Source organism: Pristiophorus japonicus, chromosome 3 (genome assembly GCF_044704955.1).
Source record: "Pristiophorus japonicus isolate sPriJap1 chromosome 3, sPriJap1.hap1, whole genome shotgun sequence".
Taxonomy (NCBI): Eukaryota; Metazoa; Chordata; class Chondrichthyes; family Pristiophoridae; genus Pristiophorus; species Pristiophorus japonicus.
The window spans coordinates 258,473,317-258,496,928 of record NC_091979.1 but is presented as its reverse complement, the minus strand read 5'-3'; the positions used below and the strand labels follow the sequence as shown (position 1 = coordinate 258,496,928).

General features: G+C 46.2%; 1 protein-coding gene across 2 annotated transcripts in view; it reads right to left on the bottom strand.

The window, feature by feature from the left end:
• Positions 1–23,612, bottom strand: part of hspa12a (heat shock protein 12A) — a 157,781-nt gene that overhangs the window by 26,849 nt on the left and 107,320 nt on the right. For both annotated transcript variants that reach the window (XM_070874974.1, XM_070874976.1), the window contains 3 exons: positions 21,133–21,237; positions 20,237–20,353; positions 7,218–7,389 (listed from right to left, as the gene is read on the bottom strand). In XM_070874974.1, the coding sequence (XP_070731075.1) occupies positions 7,218–7,389; positions 20,237–20,353; positions 21,133–21,237 (394 nt within the window). The remainder of the gene's footprint in view (positions 1–7,217; positions 7,390–20,236; positions 20,354–21,132; positions 21,238–23,612) is intronic.

Genomic DNA, 23,612 nt, shown 5'->3' with positions numbered 1-23,612 from the left:
TTTGTGGAGCGAGTATCATGCTCACAGGTCCTGGACAAATTTGACTCAATATTTCAACCTGGCATTGGAACTTTCATGGGGACCAAGGTAGTGAATCACATACCGGACGCCAGGCCAGTACACCACAAGGCCAGAGTGGTGCCGTACGTGATGTGGGAAAAGATAGAATGCGAATCGGACCGCCTGCTGAGGGAAGGCATCATCTCGCAAGTCGAATTCAGTGACTGGGCGAGCCCGATTGTGCCGGTGCTCAAGGCGGATGGGTCGGTCAGGCTATGTGGTGATTACAAGGCCACTATCAATCGAGTGTCACTCCAAGACCAGTACCCGCTACCGAGAGCGGAAGACCTCTTTGCGACACTATCCGGTGGCAAACTTTTTTCAAAATTGGACCTGACCTCAGCTTACATGATCCAGGAGCTGGCGAGTGAGTCGAAGAAGCTGATCACCATCACGACACACAAGGGGTTGTTTGAGTACAACAGATGTCCATTTGGGATTCGCTCAGCCGCCGCGATCTTTCAACAAAATATGGAAAGTCTCCTCAAGGATGGTGGTTTTTCAAGACGACATCCTCATCACGGGTTGCAATACTGAAAAACACCTCCACAACCTGGAGGAGTTGCTACGCAGACTGGACCGGGTAGGTCTGCGACTGAAAAAGTCGAAGTGCGTCTTCCTAGCTCCAGAGGTAGAATTCCTGGGGATGAGGGTAGCAGCAGACGGGATTAGACCTACTACGTCCAAAACAGAAGCGATCCAGAGAGCACCCAGACCCCGTAACACGACGGAGCTGCGTTCATTCCTGGGGCTCCTGAACTATTTTGATAACTTTCTTCCCAAATTGAGCATGCTGTTAGAGCCGCTACACGTGCTCCTATGCAAAGGTCGCGAATGGGTCTGGGGGGACAGCCAGGAAAGGGCTTTTGATAGAGCACGCAATTTGTTATGCTCCAACAATCTGTTAACGCTATATGACCCATGTAAGAAACTTGTTTTAACGTGCGATGCGTTGTTCTATGGGGTTGGGTGTGTATTGCAACATGTGAATGCCAATGGTCAGTTACAGCCGGTAGCTTATTCCTCCAGAAGTCTGTCCCAGGCAGAAAGAGGCTACGGGATGGTAGAAAAGGAAGCGCTTGCGTGTGTTTATGCAGTAAAAAAAATGCACCAGTACCTGTTTGGCAGGAAATTTGAGCTGGAGACAGATCACAAATCCCTAACGTACCTTTTGGCCGACAACAAGGCCATAAATACAAATGCGTCAGCCCACATACAGAGGTAGGCACTCACGTTAGCCGCCTATGACTATCTATACAATTCGGCACAGACCGGGCACTGAAAACTGCGCCGATGCACTCAGCAGGCTCCCACTAGCCACCACCGAGGGGACAATCGAGCATGCTGATGAGATGGTCATGGCTGTTGAAGCTTTTGAAAGCAAAGGCTCACCCGTGACAGCCTGTCAGATCAAAGTCTGGACAAATAGAGACCCGCTACTGTCTTTAGTCAAGAAATGTGTCCTGAATGGGGACTGGGCAGCCATGTACGGGGCATGCCCTGAGGAATTCACAGGCACAAGGATGAGCTCTTGATTCAGGCCGATTGCCTATTATGGGGAAACCGAGTAGTCATGCCCCAGATGGGCAGAGAGGCGTTCATCCGAGAACGTCACAATGAGCACCTGGGCATAGTCATGATGAAGGCAATCGCCAGGTCACACGTTTGGTGGCCAGGGATAGATGCAGACCTGGAACTTTGTGTTCGCAGGTGCAACATGTGTGCCCAACTGGGCAATGCACCCAGGGAAGCCCCCCTTAGCCCCTGGTCCTGGCCCGTCAAGCCATGGTTGCGCATCCATGTGGACTACGCAGGTCCTTTCATGGGAAAAATGTTTTTGGTTGTAGTAGACACCTACTCCAAATGGATCGAGTATGACATTCTCAATTCAAGCACATCCTCTGCCACGGTAGAAAGTCTACGGGCAATGTTCGCCATCCATGGTCTACCGAACGTCTTGGTCAGCGACAATGGCCCGTGCTTTACAAGCATTGAGTTCCAGGACTTCATGGCAGGAAATGGTATCAACCATGTCAGAACGGCACCGTTCAAGCCAGCCTCAAGCGGCCAGGCGGAACGAGCAGTGCAGATAATCAAATAGGGGATGCTCAGAATCCAAGGGGGTTCCCTACAAAGCCGCTTATCACACTCTTGTTGGCCAATAGACCCCGACCACACTCGCTCACAGGGGTTCCACCCACAGAGCTGCTAATGAAAAGGATGCTCAAAACCAGGTTATCCCTCATACACCCCACCATGAAAGAAATTGTTGAGAGCAGGCGCTGGTCACAATGTGACGATCATGACGGGAATGCAAGGGCGCGATGTATTGATGTCAATGACCCTGTCTTTGTCCTCAACAACTGCAGGGCCCAAATGGCTTGCAGGCACTGTGATTGCCAGAGGGGAATAGGATTCTGGTAGTTAAACTTACCAATGGACAAATCTGCCGCAAGCACGTGGATCAAACAAAAAGGAGGTTCAGCAACCCCATAGACGAAGCAGAGGAAGAACACGATGTAGAGTTCACTCCACGACAGGTGACCGAACACCGGAACCAAGTGGAGGAGAGCCCAGTCACTGTGGGCAGTCCGGACAGGCCTGAGGCATCGCAAACAGCAGACACTCTGACCAGCGCCCAACAACCGGAGCCCCAAATCAGGTGCTCTACAAGGGAACGTAAACCACCAGAGAGACTTAACCTGTGATCCCAATAAGACTTTGGGGGGAAGGTGATGTCATGTATTCAACTGAGATTGTAATCCATGTATAAACTGACCTAAGTTGTACACCGTGAGAACACTAACCACTAGGTGGTGAACTTGTGGGAGACACTCCTAACCTGGACTTTCAGGTATAAAAGGGGAAGCTCCAGCCACCTTCATCACTTCAGTGCTGGCAAATAAAGGTTACTGGTCACAGAGTGACCTTCTCTCTAGTATGGGCCTTGTGTGCATTTGTACTGTATAGTAAGGACAAATTAAGTATTGTTGCAGTCAAGGGGATGCTAGACAAGCATATGAGGGAGAAGGGTATAGAGGGTTATGCTGATAGATTTAGATGAGGAAAGACAGGAGGAGGCTCGAGTGAAGCATAAACGCCACCATGGACTGGTTGTCCAAATGGTTTGTTTCTGTGCCGTATATCCTATGTAAGATGTGCAACTCGAGCTCTCTCAGAAAACACTGCTTTCCCCTGTTAAGATTTTCCTGATTCTTTCCTACTAGAAATGTTGCTGAAACTCATGTCGTTAGTCGCAGCGATGATTCTGGATGCTGCTTCGTAGAACTACAAAGTGAATGATCAGCTTATCTCACAAACTGTTCATTTGCTTTTGCTGCTTTTTGCAACCAATGTTTGTACATTAGTGTAGAGCCCAGCTTTGAGTCCCATAATTCTCTAGCTTCAGAATAACACAACGCAGACAAATCTCGAGCATGCAAAATGGGGATGCACAAACAGAGCAGGATGTTGTGCTACATTTAGCAGAAAGTGATTCAAATCAAAGGAGTGCATGCACAATGTAACACAGCTTTACGAAGAAAGAGTATTACAAACCTTTTCTTCTATTAACACGGAAGATCCTTGATTCGATATAAATCTGATCTGTGCTGAATTGCTTATATCATTCTTTTGTCTGTGAAATTGTTTCAGTGTAAGCACTTAATACTTTGGCAGTTTCTTTTGAGAAAATTAACTTCTCAGACTTTCAGTCTTGATTATTTGCAAGAATATTTTTTGCCCAATGAATGTGCTAAGCAATGAATGAAATATTTTCAGAATGCTTTGACAAACACAAATAACAAAGCATGCAGGACAAGAGAAGCATTCCTCTGCCCAAATTAAATATAACAGGGTCATATTGATGTTAATTTACTCCAAGGCTGGTAGGAACTGAACAATGCTCCATACAATTCCCGAATGCTATTTGAAATCATGCAGTGAAAATAAAGGAAAATAATTTTTACAAACATTGTATAATAGAAGAAGTGAAATCTTTAAAGGCACGCTGGATCCAAAAATCCATGTCCAGCAATACCGGAAATTATGTCAAGTTTGTGTCTGCTCTTGGTGGACTTGACGGGGTTAGGGGAAGCTTCCCTATGTAGCCTGGTGCCCATGTTACAAAAGGTACTGTAAACATCCAAAACAAATTAGCCTCCTAAAACTTCACAGGTCTAGGTTACATTCCTGGCCTGAAGCCCTAGGTTCACCCCACAAGTGCTGGTTGTTATGCAGGAACATCTGGTCTGACCAGACGTACCTCCACCGACCATATTCTAGCTAATTACATGAAGGGCTGTTGCAATGCACAGCCATGGGAGGTCCAGGGCCACCAGTATCCCAGACAAATGTCAGTGAAACCCTGTTGCCACCCAACAGACTTGCTCTTTGTTAATTAGAAGGGATGATATATTAGATGCCAGACATCTGAAATAAAGGACAAGCACCAAGGGCAGTGCCATATTAACTCCATTCACACATTAGCAATAAAGGAAATAAATGCCCTGCACTTGACCTTGGCAGGAGCCCAGCATGAATGGCAGTACCTGCAGATGGTGTTTGAGGAAATAAACATAAAAGTATAGGACAAAGTGGTTTGGGTGTTGTTACTTGACAGGTGTGGTTTCCCCATTAAGAAATAATGCTCAAGACATACATCTGAGAAAAGCCCCCAGCAGATATTTCAATAATTAGGATGGCAAGTCCAGGGCAGAGTATATGCCAATGAGGAATTAGCAAAGAGGCCAGCACTGCAGCGAGCAAGGCACTAATTCCAGATTATTTCCAAGGAGTGCCACAGCAGCATCATTTCCCAAAGGGAAAAACCATACCTGCTAAGTAATGGCACCCAAATCACTTTGTTTTACACTTCCCTGCTCAATTAAGCCAGTGAAAATTAATAAAAGCAGAAAATGCTGGAAGTATTCAGGCAACATCTGTGGAAAGAGCAACAGAGTTAATGTTTCAGGTCGATGATGAAGGTTCACCGAGCTGAAACGTTAACAGTTTCTCTCTCCACAATTGTTGCCTGACCTGCTGAGCGTTTCCAGCATGTTTTGCTTTTATTCAGATTTCCAGCATCCACTATTTTGCTTTTGTAAAAAATAATTAAATACTTAATGTACAAATCACATAAGAATTGAAACGTAATTGGAACCTTTTCAGTACTGCAACTAAAATGAATACTGTCCCATCACTGGGCTGATTTTATGAGTCCATACTGCTACAGCAGGCTTTACTGGTGGGCAAGGTATTTCAGATATTCAGGTGCAATGTTCCCTATAATTTTTTTGCCCCGCCCGGCCCCTTTAACGGGCTGTGCGGGCAATTCAAAAGTCCGCACATGAGCAGTTTTTCGATTTAAAAGCCGGATCACCAGCTGTGTGAGCTTCAGAGTCACACAGCTTAAAGGGAACATTGTTCAGGTGCACACTGCACCGTGATTTTCCTACTACTGGTTGGAAAATCACAATTTGCAATATGCGCAGTCGGTGGCGAGACTGTCTGTTGCCAGTGCAGGCTTGTAAAATTTTCTCCGAATGATTAACTATTTAAACATTCAACATCATTGTTTGACATTAAACTTTAAAAGGCTACCTATCGTAATGATGCAGATTTGATCACGGTTAACTGGAATTATCGCAGTTTATACATAAATTTCTGGATTGAGAAATTTTAAAAGTATCTGTTTTGTTCCACTCTCTCCTGAAACAGCAATGGGGTGTAATTCCATCGGCACTTACTTCACATCAACACCTCTCCCAAGTGGGTATTCTTCATCTGTGAGCCCAGATAGTGATTGTCAGCAAGCTATTCAACTGTGGGAGACACCGAAGCCAAGACTGGTCCTGTCCCCACTCAATGTCCACACAAACACACGCACACACAAACACACACGTACACACTAGCATAGACACATACACATGCACACAGCCACGCACGTGCACACAGATACACATGCACAGACACATGCACACTCTCAGAACACACACACACATATACAGGCACACATGCACAGACACACATGCACACAGACACACACACATGCACAGACACACACATGCACAGACACACACACGCATTCCAGAAATAGCTAGTGGAACATGAACTGATTTTTCCTTGCGGTAGCTCAAGAGTGCTGAGGCTGTTTGTTGCTCCCATACCACCATCTCAGATGGGATCAGTTAATTCAGAACTGGCAGGGGGAATTTGAGAGATTTTCATTTCTGCAACATTACATTATGAGAGAGTTTTAATTTGTGGAACATTACGATTTAGGCTATGTCCTTGGAATAGAGTCTTCCTCTTCCACCACACTCGTATCAGATAGAGAGGAAGCTTTAATTGCATCAGTAATTTATGTACAGGTATTACCAGATCCAATTCAGTTTGTTTTCAATACCAATTGATATAATCTGCATGACAGGTTTATACTACACTGGTGAAATATTGTACACAAACATACTTTTAAATATCAAGAAAATAATTCAAATCTGGACTCAATGGTGGCTTTTAGCTGCTGATTGATTACTAAAAATGTTTTTATTCATAACTTTTAAAATGGTACTCAATAAAATGAGTTAATCCTTCTATTATCTGCATTTGAAATAAAGGATTATCTTTTCTTGGCCTGAGAAATTATTAAATTCATTACTTTTGCCAAAACCTGCAAGGCATCTGAAGTCAATTTAATGGAATCTTGTCATCGTTATTATGTAAATCATTTAACGTCTTTACCTAACGTCTGCTGCTTCCAAAAGAGGTTGCTAAAGAATAGCTTAGAACTTGGTGAAATGTCACCAACATTTAATATAAAGTCCAATATTCAGATTCATAATTTTCATTAGAGCAACGTTCAGGAAATTCCACAGGCTAGGCCAGTGAAATGGTGCTACTCTGCGTATTGCTTCATTTTAAGAAAATACAGCATTCCAGACTGATTTTAACATGGAAAGAGGATTCAATGTGTTTCATGGCTGCAGCTCTAATCTTAGGTGAGTGTTAAGAGTGGTTTTAAATGAAAGGGAAAATCTACTTTGCTAACATTTGGTGTAAGGAGAATGCTATGTACCATCGAGAGTGATATTGCATCATTTCTATTAAGAAATGCTTTGTTAATTGATGACTCAAAGTAACAAAACAGGCAAAGATACCATGTGTTATTCCAGATGCAAGTGTTTCTGTGGGGCTGTAACCATTGACAGCCTCCTTGGCACTGAGATCAATCATCTGATGAAGGCGGAGCTTCCGGCAGTAGATAGAGGCTGCTTCAGGCTCTAGTGCAATTATCAGCTGCTCTGGGCAATCCGCAGACGCCAGCCCTGCCTGTGGAAGTGAAAGAAAGAGAAAAATGAGTCCTATGGAAGAGGAACCTCGGGGCAAGAGGCGGCCATTCGCCCCATCGAGCCTGCTCTGCTATTTTATTAGCCGCGCAAGTTCTACCTTTTTAATCTCAATTCCCTGATGGTGATTACACAATTTGGCATGCTTGACTTTCTGAGATGGGCTCCCTCTCTTAATACCTTTACTTCCTAAGTATCCCTCGCACTTTTAAATACCTTAATTGATTTTGCATCTGTGGCAATCTGGAGTAGTGCGCTCAACAACCTCATAATCTTTTGTGTGCAGAGTTTTCTCCCGGTTGATACTTTGCTTTTAACTGGTTTACCTTGGCTTCTGAGATGAAGTCCCTTTATTGTCGGCCGACTGCCAGGTCAAACCGGCAATCATGCCCCCGGGTTCGGCCGGGCCGCCAACGGGCAACCTGGCACCCCCTCTTGCATGTCAGGCCAACGGCCTGGCCGAAACCCTCCCTGGTGGCCCAGTGGACTTAACTAAAAGAATCGCAGAGCTCGCAGTGGCCCTCCCCTTTAAGTGAAAGGGAGAGATGTGGTGACGTGCCAGCGTGATGACTGACAGCGGCGGACACTCCGCTCGCCCCCCACTTCCGCCCCCAGTTTCACAGACACTCCGTGCTCGCCCCCACTTCTGCCCCCATTATGACTGATTTCCGGCCCACTGGAAAAAAAGACAAAGAGCTGAATTTCACGCAAGAGGCCAGCACATCCACCACGGTGGTGAAAACAGCTGAAACGCGGTCAGTGCGCCCCATTTCCGGCAGTGGTGAATTGCGGCCCCTATATCTCTTCTACTGAAGTTGAGCTCCTATTTGTCACTTTTGGCACCTGCGAGCCAACTTTTAATAAGTTTTGTATTAGGACCCCTAATTCCTTTTAACCACCTATCCTGTCCCCAGTCACGCTTCCTGATTATCGATTGTTCCCTCCGCTGCCATTCTTACAATCATTCTACCACCTTGCACTTTGTTATATTAAAACGACAGCAGCATCATTTCATCCACTTGCTTTATGAGTGTCCATTTACAATTTTCCTCTTTCCTTCATAATTCACTATAGGGAAAAAGTTTGCCTTCAGCACATGGGCATTAATCTGGCAGAACTGTTATGTCCTTACACACTGCAGCAAATCAACATGAGGCACATATTGGAGACAAGGTCACTCTGTGACCTGTCCCTTCATTCACAGGACCAAGAAGTGATGACCCTGCGTGGGACCTCCCTTTATATACCTGGATGACCAGGTGAGGAGTGTCTCCCACAAGTTCACCCCCTGTGGTCAAGGTGTGCATTTCTCAGATGTATACAGTGTACAGTGTTGTTACATAAAGGTTACAGTTATGTGAAGGTTACAAACATGACATCACCTCCCCCCAACGTCTTTGGGTCAAAGATTGAGTCTTTCAGGCGGTCGACACTCTCTCGTGGAGCGCCGCAGTTGGAGCTCTGGTTGTTGAGCCTTGGCATGAGTCTTTGTCACCTGTGGTGATTCCGGCTCGTCCGGGCTGGCCGCAGGGACTGTGCATGCTGCTGACGGTCCTTGTTGCTCGTTCACTGGTAGTGGTGTGGGCAGCATCTCATGATGTTCCTCAGGTTCCTCAGTGTCCATGCTGAACCTTTTTTTTTTAAACTTGGTCCAGATGCTTGCGGCATATCCATCCATTGTTGAGTCTGACCACTATGACCCTATTCCTCTCTTTACCAATTACAGTACCCTCGAGCCACTTGGGCCCCACAGCGTGATTCAGAACAAATACAGGGTCATCGATTTCTATCCATCTCCCCTTTGAGTTACAGTCGTGGCACTCATTTTGGGACTGGCGCTTGCCCTCAACAATGTCTGACAAGAATGGATGAATGAGGGACAGCCGAGTTTTAAGTGTACGTTTCATGAGTAGTTCCGCTGGTGGGACCCCCGTGAGCGAGTGCGGTCGGGACCTGTAGGCCAGCAGGAGGCACGATAGACGGTATTGAAGGGAGGGTCCTTGAATCCGGACCATGCCTTGCTTTATGATTTGGACCGCACGTTCCACCTGGCCATTGGAAGCCGGCCTGAACGGCGCTGTCCTGACATGTTTGATGCCATTACCCAACATGAACTCCCGGAATTCATAGCTAGTGAAACATGGGCCGTTGTTGCTAACTAGGATGTCCGGAAAGCCGTGGGTCGCAAAGACCGCACGCAGACTCTCCACTGCGGTGAATGTCGTGCACGAATTCAATATGATGCACTCGAACCATTTCGAGTACGCATCAACAACAATGAGGAACATTTTTCCCATCAACGGGCCCGTGTAGTCTACGTGAATGCATGACCATGGCTTGGTGGGCCAGGGCCACGGGCTGAGTGGGGCCTCCCTGGGGGCATTGCCCAGCTGGGCACACGTCGTGCACCTGCGAACCCAGTGTTCCAGGTCTGCATCAATTCCCGGCCACCATACATGTGACCGGGCAATGGCCTTCATTAACACAATACCTGGGTGCTCGCTGCGGAGTTCCCTGATGAATGCTTCCCTTCCCTTCTGGGGTATGACTACTTGGCTGCCCCATAGTAGGCAGTCAGCTTGGATGGAGAGTTCATCCATCCGTCTGTGGAACGGTCTGACCTCTTCAGGGCATGCTCCGTGTGCGGGCGCCCAATCCCCAGTCATGACACATTTCTTAATCAGAGATAGGGGGGGGATCTCTGTTTGTTCAGGTTTTGATCTGGTGGGCTGTGATGGGGGAGCCTGCGCTGCCAAAGGCATCGACAGCCATGACCATCTCAGCGCTTTGCTCTGCTGCCCCCTCAGTGGTGGCCAGTGGAAGCCTGCTGAGCGCGTCAGCACAATTTTCGGTGCCTGGCCGGTGCCATGTGGTGTAGTCATACGCAGCCAGCGTAAGATACCATCGCTGTATGCGAGCTGACGCATTGACATTGACCGCTTTGCTGTCGAACAACAGGGATGGCAACGGCTTGTGGTCCGTTTCTAACTCGAACCTTCTGCCAAAAAGGTACTGGTGCATCTTTTTCACCCTGTAGACACATGCGAGTGCCTCCTTTTCAACCATCCCATACCCCCTTTCTGCTCGGGAGAGCGACCTGGAGGCATAAGCCACAGATTGGAGTTGGCCCTCATCATTACTCTGCTGCAACAAGCACCCAATCCCATAGGATGATGCATCGCATGTCAAAACCAATTTCTTACAGGGGTCGTACAGGGTCAATAACTTATTATAACAAAGCAGGTTCCGCGCCCGATTGAAAGCCCGTTCCTGACAGTCCGCCAAAAACCAATCGCAACCCTTACGCAGGAGCACGTGTAGCGGCTCCAACAATGTACTTAAGTTCGGCAGAAAGTTCCCGAAATAGTTCAATAGTCCCAGAAATGAATGCAACTCCGATGTGTTGCCGGGCCTGGGCACGCGACGGATCGCCTCCGTTTTGGATTCGGTAGGCCGGATCCCATCTGCGACAACCCTCCTGCCCAAAAACTCGACCTCTGGGGCCAAAAACACACACTTGGACTTCTTTAGTCGCAGGCCTACCCGGTCCAGTTGGCGTAGCACCTCCTCCAGGTTGTGAAGGTGTTCCTCGGTGTCTCGACCCGTGATAAGGATGTCGTCCTGAAATACGATTGTTCCGGGGATGGATTTGAGCAAGCTTTCCATGTTCCTCTGAAAGATAGCGGCTGCTGAACGAATGCCAAACGGACACCTGTTGTATACAAACAGCCCCTTGTGCGTGATGATGGTGGTCAGTAGCTTGGATTCTTCGGCCAGTTCCTGGGTCATGTAGGCCGAAGTGAGGTCCAACTTGGTGAACAGCTTGCCGCCTGCCAGCGTGGCAAAAAGACCCTCCGCTCTCGGAAACAGGTATTGGTCCTGAAGGGATACTCGGTTGATGGTGGCCTTGTAGTTGCCGCAGATCCTGACTGAGTCATCCGTTTTTAGGACAGGGACGATGGGGCTTGCCCAGTCGCGGAATTCAACGGTCGAAATTATGCCCTCTCTTAGCAACCTATCCAACTCACTCTCAATTTTCTCCCGCATCACATACGACACAGCTCTGGCATTGTGGTGCACTGTGTGGCGTCCAGGGTGATGCGTATCACTACTTTGGTGCCCTGAAAGTCCCGACGCCGGGTTGAAATAATGACTCGAACTTTTGTAGGACCTGTGAGCATGAACTTCGCTCCACAGATGAAATGGCGTGCACATCCCCCCATTTACAATTCATCCCGGCTAGCTAGCTCCTCCCCAAAAGCGCGGGACCATTTCCCGGGACAATCCAGAGTGCCAGCTGGTTCTGAGATCCATTATGTGTGACCACCAACATTGCACTGCCTAGCACTGGGATGATCTCTTTGGTGTACGTCCGTAATTATGTGTCAATGCATTCAAGTTTGGGTCTGCTAGCTGAGTGGCACAGTTTCTCAAATTGTTTGTCACTCATGAGTGACTCGCTGGCTCCTGTGACCAGCTCCATGCATACTGGGATGCCGTTTAATAGTACTCTCATCATCATAGGTGGCGTTCTTATGTATGAGCTGTGGATGTTTGCCACCTGAACCTGCTGAACTTCAGCATCCATTGCTGTGTCCCAGGCATACCCCTGTCTTGCAGACCCCTCTTGTGGTTCATCCACTTCGTAAACCAGCCTCGCTGCGGGCTTCCTGCACATCCTGGCTAAATGTCCACTCAAGTTACAATTTCTGCAGATGAATTGTTGAAACCGGCAGGTCTTCGCAGCATGTCTGCCCCCGCACCTCCAGCTTGAGCTGAGATTGTTGTGAACAAAAGAGCTGTTACCAGGCATTCCTCTCTGATTATCTCTTTGATTACTCTTGAGCACTCTGTTTGTGGGTGTCAATGGTCCCATCCCGGGACGTATTGTCCCTTGTGATGGTGTAAATGTCCGTTCAACCTGCCATTGTGTCTGTTGAGAACCCACCCTAGAGTCTGTTATTGCCTGGTTGGTGTCAAATTGCCCTTGCCTGCCTGCGGGGTTCTGAGTCGCGTTTACCATGTTAACTTCCTGCTCCATCGCCACGTTGGGTGCAGAGTTGCGTGCGTATATAATCTTGGTTTCCTCCTCCCCCGCCATGAAGGTGTGAGCCATCAACACCGCTGCTTCCAAGGTCAAGTACTTGGTCTCAATTAGCTTCCTAAAAATCCCGGCATGACCAATGCCCTCAATGAAGAAATCCCGTAACATCTCCCCCCTGCAGGCGTCTGTGAACTTAGAGGCTGGCCAAGCGCCGAAGGTCCGCAACGAAGTCCGGTATGCTCTGCCCTTCCCGACGTCGGTAAGTATAGAATCGGTGTTGGACCATGTGTATACTACTCGCCGGTTTGAGGTGCTCACCGATCAGTTTGCTGAGCTCCTCAAAAGGTCTTGTCCGCCGGTTTCTCGGGTGCGAGCAGGTCTTTCATCAGCGCATACATCTTAGGTCCACAGCTGATCAGTAGATGCGCCCTCTGCTTGTCAGCCACTGCTGCTCCCAGCCAGTCCTTCGTGACAAAGCTCTGCTGGAGCCTCTCAATGAAATCGTCCCAGTCCTCACCAACACAGTACCGTTCCTCAGTGCTACCGGTGGCCATTCTCTCGCGTCGTTGATTCCCGTTACTCGTCGCCAAATATTATGTCCTTACACACTGCAGCAAATCAACACAAGGCACATACTGGAGACAAGGTCACTCTGTGACCTGTACCTTTATTCACAGGACCAAGAAGTGATAACCCTGCACGAGACCTCCCTCTATATACCTGGATGACCAGGTGAGGAGTGTCTCCCACAAGTTCACCCCCTGTGGTCAAGGTGTGCATTTCTCAGGTGTATACAGTGTACAGTGTTGTTACATAAAGGTTACAGCTATGTGAAGGTTACAAACATGACGAACGAACTTTCCACCTGTTATAGAACCTACTGAAATCAATAGAATGACAATGGGTCAGGTTCTATAACAGCGAGTGCTCCACTCGAACAGACTGCCAGTTGTATGGTGCAAATCAAACTCTACTCCTCTATCTCCTAGCTTAGCATCACCTACGGACTTGACTATACTTTTCTCTATTCCTAACTCCAGGTGAAATAGCTACAGCAGCCTCACATGCATTCTTGAACATTTCTTGACCTGTTGGACGTGCAGGTGCACTGTTACGTGAACCTTTAAAATCGGTCTCATACATTCCCTATTCACGTGCTTGCTTTTTTCTGTCTTCATAACTAGATAAGTATAGTCTACATACTAGATTGCTCCCAACCATCATTCCACATTGAACAACGGGAGGCATGGTTTGTGGCTTAAGCAGATGGTGATTTAAGAATATAAGGAGGCGGGAATTAAGATAAGCCCATCCGTTTCTCAGATTGTGTATAATCTGCTCTATCTGATTTATCTCCGGAGAAAAGGTTTGGCAAAGTTTCTTTCTGTCTTCTCTCAAAGACAAATCAGGTAAAACTCCAGAATACCCATCTAATCTTACACCCTTGCATTACTCACTCTTGATCAGCAGCCTTCCATGCTGTGACATTTGCATGGCAACATCAGCACAGTAACTATTATGTTCCGCACAACATGCAATCATTTCTATTTGCACTTATCCGTACAGCCCTCAATCTCCTCCTAAACATATATTCATGCAGCTCTTTGTAAAGTTGGGAAAGGTCATCCAAACAACTTTCCCCTCTCCTGATGACATAGTTAAAACCAGCAAAACTTCTCCAGTGAAGATACCCAAGTTCAAGTATAAATCGAGGTAGCAATTCAAAACTGGGACCTTCGCATCGATCTTGTACCCTCCATCCCTACACTTATCTTGTCTTTGTTGAAAGATTTCTTAAAATGACTAACTATTGTACCTGTACAAATTAACTGCATACAAACCATATTCACAAAGTGATTAATTTGGATATATCTTACAGATATATATGTAAAAAATAGATTAAAAAAGGCGCTGGGGGCGAAATAGCCCTGGACCCAATTGGGGGCGGTAGTCTTCTGCAGCCAGAACTTTTAGCGGCAGACAGAGAAGTCCCACACCCACCGCGGAATTTCAATTACTGCCCCTCAAAGGAAGCGGACTGCAATCTCCCGTGCTCCACTTCCTTTGGGGGTGGTAACCGTGGCGCTAATGCGCTACCACGCCCCTCCCCTTCAGTTAAAGAGGAGGGCTGCTGGACACTTTGCAAGGCCGCTGATGGCCTCCACTGGGCCACCAAGACGGTGCGCCAGGCTGCAAGATGGCGGCCCAGAGCATGCTAGGGCCGCCATTGTTGAGTCAACCCAAGGGTCGTCCGGCAAAAAAAAAGATGGCAGCCCAGGGCACTGGCGCCCTCCCCTTTAAGGAGCACCCCGAGAGCGGATGTCCGCCAACTTTGCGGTCCACTGGGCAATTTCGTCCACAGGGTGTTAAGGGGTCAGCGCGGGATGGTCAGGGGTCGCCGCGAACGCCGATGACGTCATCGCCGGATGCGCAATGGCCTGGGGTGCTAACCGCGGAGCGTGCCACTGCCGTGGCTGTGCCTCCACAAGTTCCCGGGAAATTTCCCGGGAGGCAGTAACGCCCTCCTCCCCCAGGTGAAAAGTGTCTTTACAAAGTAATGGGCAAATCTTTTTGCTTCAGGAGGAACAAGAACCACAGTAACAAATGACTTGATGATGTGCTTCAGGACAATTTGCATCACTGTGTTGTGGGTTTGTAAACTAATGTAAAGGGTTTGCCAAAATGGCTAAATAAGAGGCCTGATAAGGTAATCTTGGTTGCAATTTCAAATGAACTCAAAACACGTAAGGATTCCATTGGGACAGGATTAAATCTATAATAGTATGCACCTATTATTCCCTATCTCTCTAGCCAGCTATATAGAGAGTAACCTAATTTATTTTTATACTGAGGCGTAGAAGTGATTCTCGAACTTCAGCATTTTGTGATAATGTTCCCATTTAGATCATCTCTTTCTCATAAGTAAGCTTTGCTTCTTGAATTTAGCAATAATAAATTACATTTCAAAATACAGGTTCGACCTCCAAAATCCATCGTTCCGGAATCCAGAATCCGATCCGTGGCGGGGTTGTCCGGAAACCGGAAAATTTTCGGATATCCGGACTCCCCCGCCTCGGCGAACCGACTTCGACCCGGCCCAGCTTCGCCCGCCCTGACTTCGCCACGACTTCGCCCCGCCCCGACTTCGTGCGGCCCGACCGCACCCCGGCCCCCTCCCTCCCCTTTACCTCGGCTGCCTGGCCCCACCTTACTTGGGCCAATCAAGGAACTCCTCCACGGCAGTGGGGCCCCGCCCGAACATTTCCTCGGCGGCGAGTCCCCGTCCGATCAGGTCCTCGGCGGCGGGACCCGCCCGAACACTTCCTCAGCGGCTTGGCCCCACCCGACGACCTCATTGATGAGGTCGGTGACCCGAACAGCTCCTCAGCGAGCACTCCACCCCTTCTGATGTTCTGAAATCCGGAAATACCCAAACCTGGGCTCGCGTGTTTCCGGATTCGTGACGTCAGAAAGACATTCTGAAATCCATAAAAACATGAAAACCGGTTCGGCCTCGGTCCCGAGGTTGCCGGATTCGGGAGGTCGAACCTGTACTAGCTGAACTTCAGCAACAAACTGAAATCAAAATCAGTCAGAGTTGATCTGAAGATTTACAGATCTGGTTTAAATCAAAACCCACCAATAAAATACTGGGCAGTACATTCTCAAATTATTTTATGAAATAAAGTCTGGGGGGGGGGGAGGATCAGAGAACCTTGCTTTAACTAACTGCAAAAAACTGCCATTTCAAATCCAATTACACACTCCTTTGAGAGATTTTCTGGTGGGTTGGAATATTTTCTTTGATGAATTTAGAAGTGACATGACTTGTAAAATGTGAGAGTTCTGAATGTTCCAATAAAACAGTTTTAGGGTTACAAAACAAGAGACAGTATCAGCACCAATTCAACATTTTAGACAGAAATAGCCACAATGACTGAAACTCCATTCATTTCAAAATGTGTTATTAGTACAGATTTTGGGTTCAGTATTAAAAGAAAACATTTCTGTTTCTTTAGATGTTTTGACTTAACATCAAAAGCCCTTGAAATATATTAGTATATATTATAGTACAGGTTGAACCTCTCTTGTCTGGCACCCTCGGGACCTGGTCTGTTCTGGATAGGGGATTTTGCCGGACGAAGGGAGGTCACGCTAAATTGGATGGTACAGGTACTGAACAAGGGAATATTGGGGCTGAGAGTGCGGCAGAGAGATAATGGGGAGGGAGTGAGGGGGGCAGTGGATTGCAGGGTCAGTCCAGCGACTGCGGGAGTCGGCAGCGAGGAAGGACTTCAATTTGTTCATGTCGGAATTCTGCTCATGCACCAGCCGGTGGCCAGGAATGGTGCCGGATGAGGGGTGGTGCCGGATAAGGGAGTCCCGGATAAAGGAGGTTCAACATGTACATAATTAGCTCAGTTGATTACAACTTCATGTTAATTGGATACTTCCACCGAATAGTCAATAATCAGACCCAGTGATCCTTCTTTCTTCCCACATTTGCTAAAGAAACCCATTCATTGTGTACCTATCTTTATAATTTCCTATTCTGATGTGTTACCTTGCAATAATATAGATTGACTACTCAGAAATGAACAAGTGCCTGATTTCTAGATTTGTATTTAAGTGTCTCTCATGCCAGTTTTCTAATCCACTGTTACACTCCTGGATCTAATGTGGATATCAGTTAGAACCTAAATTAACATTATGGCTCCAATTTGCCAAACTTGGGGTTGATACGACATTTTGCTGATAACCATGTATACTGGGGATCAAGTTCAATTTGGATTAAATTGATTTAAACTGAATTTAATCTCTCTAGTATTTACTTTGCCCCTTCCTCCAGAAACCTGCAGATGTGTCACATAATATCAGATTGCAATCCAATGTATGTGCTTTGTTGTACAGCAGAACAGAAAACAAGTAGAAGTTTGAAGCAAAATAAAAACAGAAAATGCTGGAAATGCTCAGCAGCTAAGGCAGCATCTGTGGAGAGAGAAACTAAGTTAACAGGTCAAAAATCGCGGTCTCTACGGGCGCGTACGATGTGCGCAGACACCCAAAGATGTCCCGCACTTTTTGGATTTAGGCACGCAAAGCGCATGCGCCGAAATCCGTCACTTGCGAACTGTCAAAATCCTCGGGAGAAGGGCCTCCACGGGCGGAGATTTGGGCTATTTGTCTAACTCCTGCCCAGCAAATGTCCTTAAAACTCTTACGGCTGGTAAAAGCAGGCATAAGGCCTGCTTTTACCAGGGTAAGAGTTTTAAAAGATAGAAAAATAAAATGTTATCAATCATTTTTATATTAAAAATCCTGTCGATTAAGGTAAGTTTATTTTTACCCCTATTAAAACACATTAAAAAAATTGAAAAAAATAAGTTTTTGTCTAAAACATTTAATTAAATTCAAATTCAATTCATTTTAAATATGTGAAGTGTTTTTCTTATTTATTTAAAATGTTTGTGTTTTGGGGGATATCCCCATTCACAGAAATGGTGATCCCCGTACAAACGGAACTGACTAGGAATCCCCAGGAACACTAATGGCAGGCGCAAATGACCCGAATTTCTAGGCGTTAGTCTACACACAACTCATTACCTTCTCATGGTTAAACAAATGACTGTCCTTGCTAGTTCATTCCATGTTACATCTATTCAAGGATTAGTCTGATTTAAGATTTGAGAATTGTTAGGATTTATTTTTGCTTCCCATCTTCCTCGTTTTTCTGTCCTTCATCCTTACATAACCTGAAGGCTCGTGAGGTTTGGGCTGTGAATTTCCACAACAGTACCGTCAATATTATCTCAGTATTCTGGCATGAGAAAGTAGGTTAAACTAAGTAAAAGTTGGTCCAATCTCCATCTGGAAGCTTAGCTGGAAATTATCTAAGCTTATCCAATGAAGTGACAGGAAAACCTGGAAACACGGTCTGATGGCCAAGGAGTTATGTGTTCATTATCTGACCAATTATGTTGACAGAGTTACCAGACTTTTTGGATTACACCAATACTAAATTCACTTTATCAGACTTTGATAAACTTTGCCCTCATAAAATTAATTATTATGAGGTGATCTTTCCAGACCATTGTGCTATCTGGAATTTGCAGTTGAGATGTCTAGATTAAGGTCTTGGATGTTCTTGATAACTGTTATAGGCTGTGTTACAAGTATTCGATAATAAAATTCAAGATATGTAAAATATGGAAGATATGTGACATTTGGGAATAGATTTTTTTCCTTGTCAGTACTGTTTGAGGTTTCCAGTAAAACATTTTTGAGTTAACAATAACAGAGCTCTCATGCATTTGTATGAATATCTTTTACATCTACCTGAGTGGGCAGTCAGGACCTCGCTTTAACATCTCATTCAAAAGACATTAGATGCAACAACCACAACAACTTGCATTTATATAACGCCTTTAACATAGTGAAACGTCCCAAGGTGCTTCACATGAGTATTATGAGTCCACAAATTTGACACTGAGCCACAAAAGGAGAAATTAGGGTAGGAGACTAAAAGCTTGGTCAAAGAGATAGGTTTTAAGCAGCGCCTTGAAGGAGGAAAGTGAGGTAGAGAGGTGGAGAGGTTTAGGCAGGGAATTCCAGAGCTTAGGGCCCAGGCAACAGAAGGCACGGCCACCAATGGTTGAGCGATTATAATCAGGGATGCTCAAGAGGGCAGAATTAGAGGAGCGCAGACATCTCGGGGGTTGTGGGGCTGGAGGAGATTACAGAGGTAGGGAGGGGTGAGGCCATGGAGGGATTTGACAACAAGGATGAGAATTTTTGAAAACGAGGCGTTGCTTAACCGGGAGCCTATGTAGATCAGCGAGCATAGGGGTGATGGGTGAGTGGGACTTGGTGTGTTAGGGCATGGGCAGCCGAGGTTTGGATCACCTCTAGTTCACATAGGGTAAAATATGGGAGGCCAGTCAGGAGTGCGTTGAAATAGTCAAGTCTAGAGGTAACAAAGGCATGGATGAGGGCTTCAGCAGCGGATGAGCTGAGGCAAGGGCGGAGACGGCTGATGTTACGGAGGTGGAAATAGGCAACATAAATTACAGTTGCATTGGAGCGATTTACCCCTTCCCGATCTGCAGCTTGATTCCACAGTTATTAGGCTATCCCACTACACACTATTAACAATGACCTGATATGGGTCGGTTCATATCACCCATTCACTTTGTGGATCTCTTTGGAAATATAGTAATTTCACTGAGGACAGAGGAGGGAGGGAGGGAGGGAGGGATCACGCAGGGGCTGGGGAGCGGCCAGAGGAGCATGGTGGGGGGCGGAAGGGGAATCATGAGGCTCATGGGCTGGGGAGCAGCCAGAGGAGTGGGGAGTGAGGATTGGGGGCCAGGGAGTGGCCAGAGGAGCGCAGGGGAGGCGGGGCGGTGGGGATTGTCCAGAGGAGTGGGGGGGATGGGGGAATTGTCAGGTTCGCGATATTTCAGTGTCGACATAATGAATGTAACACATTTGTGATGGGCATGTAACCTTAAACCATGAATTTTATCTCAGGCTGTAGAATTGCAATAATATTCCTTCTGATATGCATATCGCCTCATTTAACAATCGTACATTAACCAGAAACGGTGCGTTGTCCCAGCACTCTGCCTTTATACATTTGGTACCCCTGGTAATAATGATTCTACCTCTGGGTTAGAGTCACTGCTGGATCAAGAGAAGTAGTCCACCTTTGCGTAACTTTTACTTGTTGCCTTAATCCGATACCCTATGATGTTGTGCCATGTGGTTAGCAGTGCTTGTAACCTACCTTGTAGGCTGCGTGCCTCATGAATTGCTTTGCAGGTTGTTTCCATATAGCCGGCACAGTGATGACCCATCGAACATCCGCGTTCCCAAATTGTGAACCAGCTTGGTCACTCAGCTCCTAAAGATAGAATGATGACAGTGACAGCTTTCCTGTTGTTATTGCTTGAAATTTTACACCAACATCCTGGTTGTTTTAAGTTACACCATGAGTTAAGTGTCTTTATATTTTGCACACTGCAAGTATGATCTAAGAAAAAAATCCTCTGCTTGTGAATAGAATGTTGGAACTTTTACTAATTAGCATCCAATAACCTTTGACTGAATGCAATCATGTTAATGTTTATTAACATACGAGCAACTCTAGAAATTTGGAACACTGTTATTGTCATCTATTTTTGGATCCATTTCCTTTGGCAAATGACTGTGCCGAGGGTGATTACGAGAACACAGAATTATGAAGATGAAAGAGTAGAGGAATAGCTTTTTGTGAATGTCAATGTGTCTGCTGAAACCATGAAATCTGAACTACACCCTTACCAACAAGAATTACATTACCAAGAGCCACCTCAAAATCTTTTCAGAACTGAAAATTACTGCAGAAGTTTGAAAGAAAGCATTTTTTGGGGGCAGGAGGTATCACATTTCTTAAAAGTCCAAAGCAGTATAAGTATTACTGATGCCTTTGGTCTGCGGCACGAAAATTTAAAACGGCTGTGATCAATTGTAATATAAGACATAAAGACAATCCAGTCACACTGCTTTTTAAATTAAAACACTTGGCTGCATAAATCTCAAAATAAACATGATTCGCAATTTTTCATGAAAGCTGTCTGATGAACATAGTGTTTTAAAAAAGAAAGTGCATTATATACAAGTTCTTTGTTGTATCTAACACACCTGCAATGCATGGTCTTTAAAGAACATTAGAGCACAGGCAAAGATTTCGATGGCCTTGACCTTTTTCCCATTGGCAGCCTCGAGTTCTGTTTCAATTGTGAGATTCTAGACGACAGAAAAAGAAATAAATGCATCTCACAATGAGCGTTCCATAAAATGACAATTGTCCAAGCTTTCACAGAGTTGTAACTCTATCCAGTCACAAACAGGGTACTCCATTTAAGAGCAGGCCACTTAAAAGCAATTCCTTCTTAAAAGTAATTGACCGTCTGTGCGATCAAACAGCTATACTGAAATCTTTTTGAGTGTAATTTTTCCTGAGCAACATGTCACGAAAGTTTTTAAGAGGAATTAGCTCTCTACCGCCTTGCCTAAAATGTAACAACCAATCTACAAAGGGCTACACTCAATGCTAATCCTGCACACCTAATTCAAAAGGTTCAAGGGCAATTTTTTTTTGTCTTCAGCACATGGGCAGTAATCTGGGCGGAGTAGATCACACACGCGATACAGACCCTGCCCCATTTTCATTCCATTGAGCTGGTGCTAAGAGGAACCATAAAATCAGCCCGAAAGTATTCTCTAAATGGAGGCTGTCAGGTAAGGATCGGGTACTCGGGTAAGTTGTGGGGAGGGGGCGGGGGTGGGGGTGGCTTCGGTAGGGTCTCGTGTGTGGGATGGACAGGTACGGGGCAGTAGAGGAGCACTCCTGGCCCCACAAAGATACGTTTAAAACTTTCCTGCTTCTTCCCCGACAGGTTTTACTGAGCAGGGCGCTCGTGGCAAGCACCCACTTAGTTGGCGGCTAAAATGTCGTCCCGGTCCTAATGTCATCATAGGACTTCGTTTTGCCTATGTTAATTAGGCTCCTGACTGAGCCAGCTGGATGCGTCCGTTTAAACAGCGACGGGCGTGAACAGGGCAGTAAGTTCCTGGAGGGTAAAAGTCACCCGCTTAGTTCCTCTCAGCACTCCCTCTAATGGGATGGCAGAGATTTGGAGCTTGCCTTGTGGAGAGAATATCAAGCACTGGGTACTCCCACTGTGAAGGACTGCAAATGCTGGCCCTGGAATACTCCAGGGGGTACCAAGAACATAAGAAATAGGAGCAGGATTAGGCCATTTGGTCCCTCGAGCCTGCTCCGTCATTCAATGGCTGATCTGATTATGGACTCAGTTCTATTTCCCTGCCCGCTCCCCATAAATAAGAACATAAGAAGTAGGAGTAGGATTAGGCCACTGCATGTCACTGTAATTCCAGGACAAATCTGGCGGAAGCCCAACGAAGCATTCAAAATGGTCCCTTTCACCTGGTTATTTCCTTTTCCTGCCAGTTGTGCTGGGCTCCCACTGGAAACATGGTTGGAGACTGGTTGAACTCTTGTGCAGGTTCAGGGCTGTTATGTCTTGGTGCATTTCCTACTTGCATGCAAAACTCTCCGCATCTCTCATTTTTTCCAATTTCACCCACGATAAACCTCTAACCAAGAAAGTAGTCAAACCGCAGACTTCACAGATCACAGCAACACATTAATATGAAGCCCTATGACTAGTAGATGTTCGGCTCATTCAAAGATAGGAGCAGCTGAACTGGCAACGAATAGAGATTCAGAACTTGAGGTCCATCTTAGGCTTTTAATTTGAATGATCTGCGTGAAACACGTCAGACTTGTGAAGATTCAAAACGCACTTTCAGAAACATATGGGCCCAGATATTCAAATGCACGTTTTACAGGCATGAAACAGATGGATCCAATATGGTGGGTGGTGTGCACGGTTCATTCTGCGCTGGAAGTGTGCCACCCACCACATGGATCGGGTTCCTCCATAGATGCCCAAGGCACACGCCAGAATCATTGGTGCCAACAGACAGCAAGGACCCATCAGCAAAGCTATTTAAAGGTCTAATTCACTATATACTGGATAGTTGCTGGTTTGTCCTTTTAAGCTGCTCATTAAATTCGGGGCTTTTTTTTTCAAACCTATTTTCTACCATAGTTTTAGAATAATGGTCGACCATTTAAAACAGAAATGAGGAGGAATTTCTTCTTTCAGAGGGTCATAAGAACATAAGAACATAGAATTAGGAACAGGAGTAGGCCATCTAGCCCCTCGAGCCTGCTCCGCCATTCAATAAGATCATGGCTGATCTGGCCGTGGACTCAGCTCCACTTACCCGCCCTCTCCCCGTAACCCTTAATTCCCTTATTGGTTAAAAATCTATCTATCTGTGACTTGAATACATTCAATGAGCCAGCCTCAACTGCTTCCTTGGGCAGAGAATTCCACAGATTCACAACCCTCTGGGAGAAGAAATTCCTTCTCAACTCGGTTTTAAATCGGCTCCCCTGTATTTTGAGGCTGTGCCCCCTAGTTCTAGTCTCCCCTACCAGTGGAAACAACCTCTCTGCCTCTATTTTGTCTATCCCTGTCATGATTTTAAATGTTTCTATAAGATCACCCCTCATCCTTCTGAACTCC